The sequence below is a fragment of the Phoca vitulina genome, unplaced genomic scaffold, assembly GCF_004348235.1.
Source record: "Phoca vitulina isolate PV1807 unplaced genomic scaffold, GSC_HSeal_1.0 scaffold2, whole genome shotgun sequence".
Classification (NCBI taxonomy): Eukaryota; Metazoa; Chordata; class Mammalia; order Carnivora; family Phocidae; genus Phoca; species Phoca vitulina.
In genome coordinates, this window is record NW_022589705.1 from 93716968 (window position 1) to 93730099 (window position 13132).

Sequence of the window (13132 nt, forward strand, 5' to 3'; positions counted from 1 at the left end):
ACTTCTAAAATTTACCAACAGCCTAACCGTGGGAAGCCAAACAAACCAATCTGGAAAAGACAAGATCTCCAGCCACAACTAAACGCACCCGCCCAAACACAACACATGGCACAATCCGACTGGCAAAGGCCCGTGAGTGAGCAGTCCCCTCCATCACACACTTCATGGCTGTTGGACTACCAAACTAGATGTGCAAAAGGGAGTGCACTGACCTAGAGAAAGAGCTGCTACCGAAGGAACCCACACTGCAGAACAGGGGGCTTGTTCCTGGGTTGGAGCCAGCAGTGGGCATGAGATTTCTGTCTGGTGACCGAGCTGCCGCTGCAATTGGCTGTGATGTGGCCGTCAGACTGGCAAATGGATTTTCATCTCTAGTCTGAGTAGACATCATTAGCACTTCCATTAAAATCTGGCCAATCAAGTCCTTAAAATCAGAGAACACTGTTGGAAAGGCAGAATAAAGAAGAGGTTACACATGCTTCTTCATATACACAGTCCTTGAATCAGCCAACTGGAACCAGAGGTTCAATGTGGTATCCGGATTGGATTCTGGAACAGTAAAAGGACATTAGGAGAAAACCCGGTGAAAAATCCAAATGAAGCCTGAGTTCAGGTAATAGTGATATCTTAGTTCTGACAAATAGACTATAGTTACGTAAAATGGTAACCTTAGGGAAACTGGGTGAAGGGTATATGGGAACTCCCTGCACAATCTCCAAAACTTTTCTGTAAATCTAAAATTATTCCAAAATACAAAACTTATTTTAAAAAAAAGAAAGAAAATTGGAGTGCACCCAATGAGAATCCCTGCTGAGATATATTAACCCTATCGCTATGGTCTTGCTACTCCCAGCTATGGACATTTGTTTATCATACTAGAAGTAAAGCTGGGTTACATTTCTTCACCTACCTATGCTTTATATACAGTAAAACTACTAAATGCGAGGTTCAAAATATTTTATGAAGTGTCTAATACTTAGTCACCATCTGGCTTTCTGGAGCAAATTCTATTTTCTAACTGCTTCCTTATTCTTTGAAGCTCCCAAATGCTTTCCTGGAGGTCTTTGGATACATTTTAAATATCACTAAATAAATGAGAGCTGTAACACATGTAAATCTTATCCGATTTGGCTATTAAAAATTATCACTTATATGTGTACAAGACAGATTTAAGAATCTTAAGGTTTACAATAAGAATAATAACAAGGGGGCGCCTGGGTGGCTCAGTCGGCTAAGCACCCGACTCTCGATTTTGGCTCAGGTCGTGATCTCAGGGTTGTGGGATCGAGCCCCGTGTCAGGCTCCACATCAGCAGGGAGTCTGGTAGAGATTCTCTCTCTCCCTCTCCCTCTGCCCCTCCCCCTCCTTGCTCACTCTCTTGCTCTGGAATAAAAAAAAATTTTTTTTTTTAAAGTAGCTGTTGCTTAAAAAAAAAAAGAAGAAGAAGAACAAGTGGCAGGCTTTTGAAACACACGGGTGCTAGGCTCGTATCTACAACCAGTTAATAAGAAGATCCCAGTAAAATCAGAAGTAAACTATCCATCTGCCAGGAACATAGGGGACTTTTCTTGCCAGGGAAGATGGGCAGCACAAAAAAGGGAAAGATGATCTCCTTTTCATTCGCTCATTTAAAGTACATCTATTGAGGGATTATTAAGTGCAAGGCACCCTTCTAGGCACCAGGAATACATCAGGGAGCAAAAGAGACAAAAATCCCTGCCGTCAGGGCTATATTCTAGTGATACGCAAAGGAACACTACAGCAAACCACCCCTGCCTCTTCTGCATTCCAAATGACTTCTGTAAAGAAGAGTATCAGTGCCTGAAATGCTGGTATCTTGCTAGAAGTTTTATTACTTTGTTATAAAAGTGTGGTTTAGGGTAGCCTCTTAAAATAGAATCCTGGAACACAGCAAAGTATCAATGTTTTATCCGGCTAAGCAATTTAATCAAGCGGATTTACTCCACTGTCTGCACATGACCTGACAGGCACTTAAAGCAAGTATAGGTCATACAGAGCACCTCTCCCAGGATCCCTAGAGACTGTCCAGTACACTCCTATTTATTAGAGACATTAATAACTTCAACTCTGAAACAATGGAGACCATCAACTTATTTATATAGTTTTCTTCTAGAGAAATCATGAAAGTAGAAAAAAAATAATTTATCAGTAAGATCAGTGGAAAGTGGCCAAACAGCAGTGTCCTCATCAAGAACTATCTCTGTAGTCAAAAAATATAACCCCAGAGCAAGAGAAAGTGAATGCGGGTAACAGAAGGGCAAAGATCTTACATTCTTGCTTTCTCTTAACAGCTAAGATGGATTCCTACCTTCTTTTGGGTTCTGCTTAAATTGTGCAGAAAGAGAAGAAAGAAAGATGACATCTCTGTCCCGGTCCTTCCAGGAGACACGAAAGATCTTACAGACCAGCTGTAAGGCCTGTTCTTCAGACACTTCAGAACCCGAGGAAGGCTCCTTGTGAGGAAGAAGATTTGGGGGTTAATTTCAAGTAATTCGTTTATTAATGAGGATATTTTAGAAATACATACAACTGTTCACCCATTGACTAAGGGAAAAATGAACTTGTTACTATGACTTTGAAGTACCAACATGGAGGTTTCATAAGCTTATAATTATCTACGGGGGGGTGGATAAAAGAGTGGGAACATTACCTGTAATCACCAAGGGAGTAATGTGATAAAGGATGTACATACATCCTATTTGTTTACTTTTCTGAACGCCAAAGGACCAGGATAACATCAGCACAGAACTAATTTTCATCCAAAAACTTTTCCAGAATTTAATGTTACTCACTAGTTTCTGTCACAGATAAAATATATATAAAAGAATTCTGGAAACATGCAAGAACTCTACAAAATGAAGCATCGTGCCATCAGAAGGCCACAGTCCAACAGATGACCATCACCAAGTGCTGCTGAACACGCATAAATCATTGCACAGTAAGTGAGGCAACTGTCTCTACCAATTCTACCCCATGACACCCGCCAAAAGAAAACACCTCTCTCTGGCTAACTATAGGGAACTAAGCTCAGATGATAACAAAATATAAAGACCTCATATTTTAAATAAGCTTCTAAGTGCTACCAGACTTCACGTATTCTTGCCTCAATTCCCAGCCATTTTCTCCTCAGAATACTACGGAAGATGTGATGACCTACTTGCGTAAGCAAAAGACCAACAGAAAAAGTTCAAGTTAGCGTGAAATTCCTTCTCATTACAAACTCAATTTACTGATAGAAATATGGATCTGAAACCAAGGTAACTGAAGGATTTGACCAGATGAAAGAAGTGAGCTCTCCTTCCATTAGGGCAATCTAGGCTCCATTTCTCCTCAAAAGAAAAAAAGAGTCACCTCAATAGGATTTGCTGACTTGGGGCTGTGCACTCTAATCGACTCTGCAGATGGAAGAACTAAAAGGGTATTTATATTACCTGTTCTAAAAACAGAAGCAAGGGCTTCATCTCTTACCAACCTTATCGCTGAGGCTCCTCTTTTCTCTTCGATCGTTTTCATCAACCTCCATATTTTCAATTCCTGAATCCACATCCACCTGGGACATGCTTTAAGTATAAAAGACAAATAAGGCTTTTACCTTTTATAAATCCACCCAATGTCATAGCTTCCTGGTTGAGGAAAAGTTCTTAAGTATCAGTCAAGAAGGCAAAATAATAAAGCAAAGAAGTCAAAATCAGTCAAGAAGGCAAAATAATAATAAAATCTTTTTTCTGATTGACTTTTAAGAGCTCTTCATAAACTAGGATGTAAACATTCTGTCTATTATACTTGCTGGAAATATTTTTCCTAAGTTGTCATTTTCTTAGGCTCACTTTCAGAAGCAAATTAGAGGTTATTTTCTATACATATTATTTTTAAATGGTATACATACAATCAGAGCCTGATCACAAAAATCTGGTTAAGCACATATGTTATTTTTTCCCACATTAAATAAATAATTTTCCCAGCACCATTTATTTAAAAGACCATCCTTTTTATGCTAATAGGAAATCACCTCTCAATAGGTCCAATGGCCATGTATATTATATATGGGTCTTTTCCTGGATATTCATTTCTGTTCCATTAGATAATCTGCCTGTCCCCAAACAAAAACCACTCTATCTTACTTACTAATACTTCACAATAAATCTTGATTATCTGCTAGGTCAATGTCTCCACCTTACGCTCCTACTTCAAGAGAGTCTTAGCCATTCTTGGCCTTTGGCTCTTCCACACATAGTTAAGAATCAGCTTCACAGATTCCTTGAAAATCCTGTTGGTATTTTCACTAGAATTTCATTGACTCTAGAGATCAAACTGGGGAGAAAGGACATCATTACGTTATTGAGTCCATCGATAAGTATCTCTCTCCAAGTACTTAGACCTTCTTCAAGGTCTTTCAATAAACTTTTTTTTTTTTTTTTTAAATAGGCTCCACACCCAGCACGGAGCCCAATGCGGGGCTTGAACTCACAACCCTGAGATCAAGACCTGAGCAGAGATCAAGAGTCAGCCATTCAACTGACTGGCCCACCCAGGCACCCCTGGTCTTTCAATAAGCTTTCATAGTTTTCTCTATAAGTCTTTCACTTCTTTTGCTAAATTTATACCTAGGTACCATATGTTTTTAAATGAAACGGTGAATGGTACCTCTTTAAAAATTAAGTTTTCTAATTTCTTGTTGCTAGTCCATAGTAATATAACTGATATAGACCTCTCAGAAGCAACTTATTTACTTATACGTAGGTTTTACTAGGTAGAAAATAATTCCATCTCCAAATAATAACTGTTTTATTTCTTCCTCTCTAATCCTTATTTGTTGTACTGCACTGGGTAGAATCCCCACGTTGACCAGACATAGAAAGAGCAGCCATCTTTGTTCTTTTTCCTGATTTTAAAGAGAGTGTTTCTAATTTCTCACCCCAGAGTATGAGAGTTGCTGTAGTTTCTTGAGAGACTATATTAGTCAGAATAAGGTAAGCTCTGCTGTGCTTACACACACACACTTGGAAATCTTAGAGGCTTAACACTATAAGGGTTATTTCTTGCTTACGCCGAGTCTGGTGAGAGTGAAGCATCCTTACTCCATCTTTAATCTATGCCATCTGCAATACACAGCCTCCAAGGTCACTGGAGCAAGAGAAGAGAGGGATGGAGGAGGAACATCGGCTCAACTGCCTTTGCCTAAAGGTGACACATGTCACTTCCACTCACAGTCTACTGGACAAAACTAGTCACTTGGTCCCCATCTAACTGCAAAGGTAACTGGAAATGCAGGGGATCATGTGGAATATTTGCTGAACTCTGTCTCTGCCATGTTGTCAATTTAGGAGGCACCTTTCTGTTTCCTGTTTGCGAAGATTCTTATCATGAACGGATGTTGAATTTTATCAAAGTTCTCCAACTACCAATATTATATGGCTTTTCTCTTTCATATATAACGTGGGGAATGATATTTATAGATTCACTAACACTGCACCCTTGCACTCCTGAGATAAATCCAAGTGGCTCATGTTATGTTATATTATTACTTTAAACTAAACTTATAATTGAAATATCTGTACAGACCTATCCATAGATGATCATGTGTCTTTGGTTGAATAAAGCTTCACAAAAGAAACACTGATGTAATCAGCACCCACATCAGAACCAGAGCATTCCCAGCACCCCAAGAGCACCCCGATGACCCTTCCGCAACTAAGCTAGCCCACAGCAACCACTATCCTGGCATCCAGCCCCACAGAAGTTTCGTCTGCTGTTTATGTGTTATAATATTTGATTTGTCAGTATCTCAAGATTTTTGCAAGTACGTTCATGAGCATGATTACCATGTAATTTTTTTTTTATATTATTCTTGTCTGGTTTTGATATTAAGGTCTTACAAGCTTTATAAATTGAGTTGGTTAAGTATTCCCTATTTTTTTAAATCATCTGGAAAAATCTGTGTATAACTGGAATGGCAGAATTTGCCCATAAAATCATATGAGCGAGGGGCTTGCTTTGGAAAATTTTAAAATACTGATTCAATTTATTTCATGGTTTTTGATCATTCAGGTTTTCTCTTTCCTCTTGAGTCAATTTTGGGAGAATTATGTTTTTCTAGGAATTTGATTTTCATCCAGATTTTCATGTTTATTTGCACGTTGCATATTTACATTTCTTTCATGGAATTCTCTTCTTTAATAACAAACATTACCAAGATCCCCTTTCTGTGCGGGCATTGTTCTAGTTGTCAGAGAGGTTGGTGAACAAACAAAAGGGGCAAAACAATCCCTGTGTCATGGAGCTTACCTTCTAGTTAGAGGGAGAAAGACACTAATAAACATAATAAGTAAAACATATCATATAATGATAACTGCTATGGAAAAATTAAGGAAAAGGCAATTGAGAGTGCAGGCCTTTCCATTTTAAATGGGGTGAGCCTCACTGAGAAATGCCACATGAATACAAATAGGAGGGGGGCTGGCCATGCACATATCCAGGGAGTCTTCCCAGAAAAGGCTTTTTATTTCCAATACTTATTTATATTCTCTTTTTCCTTGTTTCATGTAAATTATAGCTTTATATTTTCTTCTGAGGACCACTTCTGCTATGACACACAGCTCGTAACATGGAATATTTCTTATTGTTCAGTTCTAGAGCCTTTCAAATTCCCATTATGATTTCTTCTTTGATCTGTATTTAGAAGCATGCTCTGTTTTAAAAATTGCCAACCGTATGAGGAAATTTTTAAGTTTTTTTTCTTCTATTAATTACCTAACGTAATGCCCTCGTCAGAAAACATGATCTATGTGAAACGTCACATAGAAACTCTCCGGTCGTTGGGTATTAGGAAAGAACGTGTATTCTCCAACTGTAGAGTGCAAAGTTCTGTATCTGTCAATTAGATCAAGGTTTTAGCTGTGTTGTTTAGTTTGTTCATATGCTTACAGATGCTCATTCTTTTTGATTTATCGATGGATGAAACATGGGATGTGTTAAAATCTCCCATTATAGTTATGTGTCACTTTCTTCTAGTTCTACTATTGTGTGCTTTATTGTGTGCTGTTGCTGTCCTCTTACTAAGTGCATGTATTTTGGAAACTGTTAAACAGTACACAGTGCTTATTTCTAATAATACTTTGTGCCTTAAAGTCTAATTTATGAATACGTTTACCCCCGTTTTCTTTTGTTTAGTTCTGTGTGGGATATCTTTTCCCTTTCTTTTGTTTTCAGTGAAAGGTTGAAGATCTAACCTAATGTTTCAGGTGTGCCTTCTGTAAACAAGGATAAAGCTGAGTTCTGTTTTGTTTTTACCCCAATCTAAGCCTTTTCACTGTGATTTATAAACAATTTTCATTTCTTTTGACCTTCTTATTTTGTGCTACTTGTCCCTTTTTTTAAACTTGTGCTTCTTTCTTCCCTCCTTTTGAATTGACTTAAATCCCTCCCAACTCCCAACTCCCATTCCATATTTTCCCTTTACTGGTTTGGAAAATATACTCCATTCCCGTTCTTTTAGTGGCTACCCTTAAATTTTATCAAGTATCCTTAACTCAAAATCTAAAAGTTGGCCAGTGTCTTCACCCCTCTCCCAAGTACACAGGGACCTTAGAGCTTGCTCTAATCACCCCACTTCTGGCTTCCCTGCTATGCTGTCCAGCATGTTACATCTAACTCATTGTTTTACTTCTCTCCCCCAGTGTTATTTTATATACTGTTACTACTGTTTATACTGCGTTTGTTTAGATGTACCACATTTATTTTCTTCATTCATCCTTCCAGCTTGTATCTCAGACATCAGTCCTGAGATCACTTTCCTTCTTCTTCAACTACATCTGCTAAAAGTTGGGGTCTTCTGGTGGCAGACTATCAGGTTGTTTTTGTTTGGTTGGTTGTTTTTTGAATCGATAAGTGTCTTTATTTCACCCTTGCTCCTGAAAGGTGCACAGGGGTACACAATTCCCAGTGGGCAGTTAACTTACTTTCAGCGTTTTGACACTATTATGCCTCCATGTGACTTCCGTCATTCAGACATCTATCGTTCTTTGGCAGATAATCTCTTTTCTCTCTCTGGCTGCTTTAAAGGTGTTCTGTCTTCGATGTTTGGAAATTTTACTATAAAATGACCAGATACGAATTTCTCTTGGTTTAATCAGCATGCGAGTTTCTGGGCTTTTTTAATCAGAGGACTAATATCATTTATCAACTCTAGGAAAATTCTTAGCCGTTTATCTTTTTGATAATGGCTTCCAAACCAGTAGAGGAAAAACCATGGAATAAAGAGGGGTGTGGGGAATTCCTTTAAGTCTCCCTACTCTCTCCTTTTGAATTTCCATTAGGTATATATTGGCCCTGTGTCCATTACATCTCTAAATACACGGCATAGTTTTCATCTCTTTTTCTCTTTGTGGCACACTCTGGGTAATTTCTTCAGCTCTACCATTCAGTATGTTAATTCTCTAGCTATGTCTAATCAACTGTCTTAACTCTTGCATCAAGTCTTCCATTTGAATTATCTTTTCATTTCTAGAAATTTTACATGGTTCTTTTTCAAATGTGCTTGGTTGTTTTTATAGCTGTTTTCCCCTTATTCATGTTTTCAATTCCCTTTGTAATTTATTTAAACATATGTGTTTTGTATCCCGTATCTGGTAATTCCAAACCCCAAAAATCTCTAGGTGAACAATTCTGTTGTTCCTGATGCTGTGGTATCTTACTCATGGTGGCTTTTATCTAGTGTGTTCTGTGATTTCCGACCATGAACTCACACTTCTTGGAAATTTTTCTAAGGAAATCCTCTGAAGACGTGGATGATTTATGTTTGCTTCTGTTAGATGCCTTATAGGCTGTATAGGCCTGGCTCCACTGTGTATGGTAGTTCTCAGCTTGAGGCTTTTCAGACTATACCAATAGTGTAAATCTAGGTGCCAGACCCAATGCAGTCACCCACTGGCCATGAAATTGCAGAGATGACTTGATTTTTTAAAAATATATCTACTCAGAGCTAAGGTAATAAGAACACAATTGTTTTCACTCTGTGGGGTTGACTTTTTTTTTCTACTTGATCTTTTTCCTGAGAATGTAGTCCTTTCTGAATTCTTACCTAATGTGAGGTGATCTCTCATCTGGCTCCTTACCCCAATCCCACCAAGTGCTGAAACTCTATGCCAATGCTTCTTAACCTTTTCCACATCATAACACACATAGAAAAATAGTATTTGGTCCACTGGCGTAAATTGTGGGAGCTGCTTCAGGGCAGAGAAGACGGGTCCTGGGCTGGGAGGTGGGGAGTTCTGGCCTGCCCACGCAATAAAGAAATCAGTACCTCAGCCACTCTGTCACCCACTCACGGCACTCTGACAGCACAGGCAGACTCTGCTCTAGGACGTCCTGACCCTTATGGAGCTCCGAAGGTATGTGGCTTACCTGTCTGTAACTTCCCAAACTTTTAAATTTCACTGATCAGTATAACTTTGAAGAAATTTTTAGGGACTGACATAAGCTTGCCAACGTGGTATGTACAAATGAGGACATTAGAAAAAATTTAAAACATTTTTTTTTTTTACCACTTATACCATTATTTCCTAAAAGATTTCAATACCAAAACCAAAAAAACTTATAAAGAATATTTCAGAATAATACAAAGACCTATAAATCTCATAGATCTCGCACTAATTTGCTAAGGACTGGCATAAATCTCTGGGCTGGCACTTGGGACTAGCGGACTAGAGACTAAAGTGACTGAATCTCTCCCTTTCCATAAACCCGACAGCTTACTGGAAAACTGGCTTACTTTACCTTTTTTCACAAGAGACACCATCGATATCCATGCTCTGGGAACGTGAGAGAGACTGAGATTGGGTTTCAAGGCTATTGGAGGGCGAGCTGCTGAGAGAACTGACTCCTTCACTGCTCTGGCTTCGATGAGCTACTCCTAGCCAGAAAAGACAGGAAAAATTAAGTTTCCTGTGAAGTAACATTAAAGCCATCTGTAATGGCGACAGTAAACATAAGCATTCACACCATCATGACAGTCAGCAAATGAGGAATCTCTATCAGGAGATCATGTTAAATGTTCAATATTAAAATCATAGAAACATTAGCAAGAAATCATAGTTTATCCATATATGTCATGTGAGGTCAGTGACAAAGCTACATCTGATAGCCAAAACTAACTCATCACTTTTTCTTTCACCAATTCGAATATGGTTCCCGAATACAAATTAGCTTCCGTGATGGTCCAGAAAAATCCTTGAAATGTACCAAAAGTAAGATAAGTTAATAAATGGCTATAGAAATATACAGATGGATAGATGTGTGACACAGCAAATATACCAAAATGTTAATAGTAGAATCTAGATGGTGTGTATATAGGTGTTCATTGCAAAATTCTTTCAACTTTGGTTTAGGCTTAAGATTTTCACAACAAAATGCTGAAAACATGCCAACAGAGCCATCTAAGCAATGTCCTTAAATACAGATCAACTTATTTATTGATTGAACATCTCATCGAATGATAGTGTGGGGAAAATAAAAACCCCGACAATGCCCTTGCCTTCATAGGGCCTACAGTATAGAGAACAACAGCGATGAGTACGGGGCAGATTATTTCTTATCAATGTCTTTAAAACCATGTTTTTCTCATAGAATTAAAAAAATACTCTATCTTTCCATGGGGGGAAAAATGTTTTACCCAGGCATTTGCAAGTACTTTAAAAAATATATACTTAAGTTGCTGAAAAGAAAATGAGACTAACACTAATAATACATTATATGTTAGTTAATTGAATTTAAATTAAAAAATGAGACATTAAAAACAAAAACAAAAAACAACCACAACTGGAATTACCATTTGTAGCTGAAACAAGTACCAAGTGGATGAACCTGAACACTCCCAGCATTACAAGAAAGTAAACTTGCCACCTTTCCCTGTCTCTCATTGAAGAGTATCAGAAAACGTCCATCCATTCCTGATGGCGGGTTTTAACATGTGCCTGTTTATTAAAGCTTCTGCAGGACTCATGAAAGAAAAGAGAAACTAAATCCTCTATTCCTAAATAGACTCAAGGAGAATACAGAAAGTACCTAATGTGGTAAAAACTCTGAAATAAGCCTGGAGAAGATAGTAAAACTTTCAATTCCTGAATTCAAGAATGTAACCCAAAGTAAGCTCTCAGTAACTATTTACTGAAGGAATAAATAATACAACCTCAACAAGGTCCTTAGGAGAATATTATTTTACCTAGCACAATAAAAGGTCTAACAATTTTTTTAAAGAATTTATTTATTTACAGAGAGAGAGTGTGCGCATGAGTAAGCCAGCGTGAGCAGGGGGAGGGGCAGAGGGAGAGAGAGAGAGAGAGAGAATCTCAAGAATCTCAACCCTGAGATCATGACCTGAGCTGAAATCAAGGGTCGGACACTTAACCAACTGAGCCACCCAGGCGCCCTAACAGTTTTTAAATAAAATTAATCAATAATAATAAAGTTCAACAATTTTTATGGAATAGCAATTAAGCAGCTTTAAAATTTCTACCTTATAAAACCAGTTCTAAAATTAAACAGAGTAAGTTGTTTAAAAAAACCTGTATTTGAGGGCACCTGGGTGGCTCAGTTGTTAAGCGTCTGCCCTTGGCTCAGATCATGATCCCAGGGTCCTGCATCGGGGCTCCCTGCTTGGCGGGAAGCCTGCTTCTCCCTCTCCCACTCGCCCTGCTTGTGTTCCCTCTCTCATTGTGTCTCTCTCTGTCAAATAAATAAATAAAATATTCAAAAATAAAAAAATAAACAAAAAGAACCCTCGCTACACTACATGTACAATGATCCTCCAGTAATGCAATGCCAGAGTATACCAGACGGTACAGAACACTGTGTTTGCAATATTTTAATAAAACATCAAGGATATCATCTGAATTCTTTTTTTCTTGAACCCTCCATGTGATCTTCATATCCTGGGTCCAGTGGGGCAATTCTCCCCAGAATTTATTACGTATCACAGTGTTCCTCAATCCCATCTAGAATCTGGAGTGACCCCACTGCTTTCTTAAACTTTAAAAATGATGGTGTCTTTGACTTTATTTATAGTCAATATAAATTAAATACTGTGGCTAAAACCAAATCAAAGCAACAGCACAAAATATCGCTGTTTCCAAAGCACGCACACACGTAACTCCTGTGACTCTCACTCTCTCCCGCTCCCAACTTGGGACACTACTGTCAGGAAGCCCAATTTCAAGGAATGGAGACTCCCCCCCTTCCTCATCTCCATAAAGGCAGATATCAAAGAATTAAAACAGACATAATCTTCTCCAATTCTCCTTTACAAGATGAGAAATTCTCTGCATTATCAATTTAAAAACAAGTCTTCAAAAAGTGAGGGTGGTGTAACAAAGAATGGAGAAAGCCACGTCTACTTAACAAAAGATGAACTACAAACTTTCAAGATGGCAGCTGTCCAAACTTTGATTACTAATAAGAGCTTGTTAAAGGAAAATTATACATTCTGGGTGGGAAGGCCATAATTTTAAAGGAAATAAGAAGGAGGGTTTTACTTCTCCAAGATTTTCCTCCCAGTACTGTAGTATTTCCTGAATGCTATTCCCTTTCAGGTATAAACCAGACCAAATGCCTATTTAAGCTGTAACACTAGATCTAGTCCAGTATTTTACACACATACACACACACACAGAGGCTTGCTAAATTCTAGTATAAAAAGAAGCACAGAATTGCCAAAAGGGACCTTAAAACCCCAATAAAGCTGTTAAAAAGGTGTGTGTGTGTGGGGGGGGGTGACTTTAAAGGTCTTGGCCAATCCTCTTCTTTATAGATGAGAATACTGAGATCTGTGAAGTCTAAGAACTTCCCTTATTAGCAAGTTAGAAATAGAGGCAAGATTAAAATGCATGTCTCTTGACTCCAAAGAAAATGCTATTTCCACTACCCCAAACTGCTGAACACTGCTTTGATCACAGCTATTTTAAACCAAAGCTATATGTTTCATGCATTCTAAAATTATAAGAGCAAAGCTTAAAAAGATATTAGTGTTATAAAAAGAACCATCATTCTATTACTAATCAAAATTCTAAGGCTAATTTACATAGATCTTGACAATGAACTAAGCTAAAGGGTTAACATT

General features: G+C 38.1%; 1 protein-coding gene across 2 annotated transcripts in view; it reads right to left on the reverse strand.

Annotated features, from left to right (window-relative positions):
- The window catches only part of UBE4B (ubiquitination factor E4B), a 122250-nt gene that overhangs the window by 55148 nt on the left and 53970 nt on the right, over positions 1-13132 (reverse strand). For both annotated transcript variants that reach the window (XM_032393922.1, XM_032393929.1), the window contains exons 3-6: positions 9796-9931; positions 3494-3581; positions 2330-2474; positions 213-441 (exon numbers count right to left, since the gene is read on the reverse strand). In XM_032393922.1, coding sequence (XP_032249813.1) covers positions 213-441; positions 2330-2474; positions 3494-3581; positions 9796-9931 — 598 coding nt within the window. The remainder of the gene's footprint in view (positions 1-212; positions 442-2329; positions 2475-3493; positions 3582-9795; positions 9932-13132) is intronic.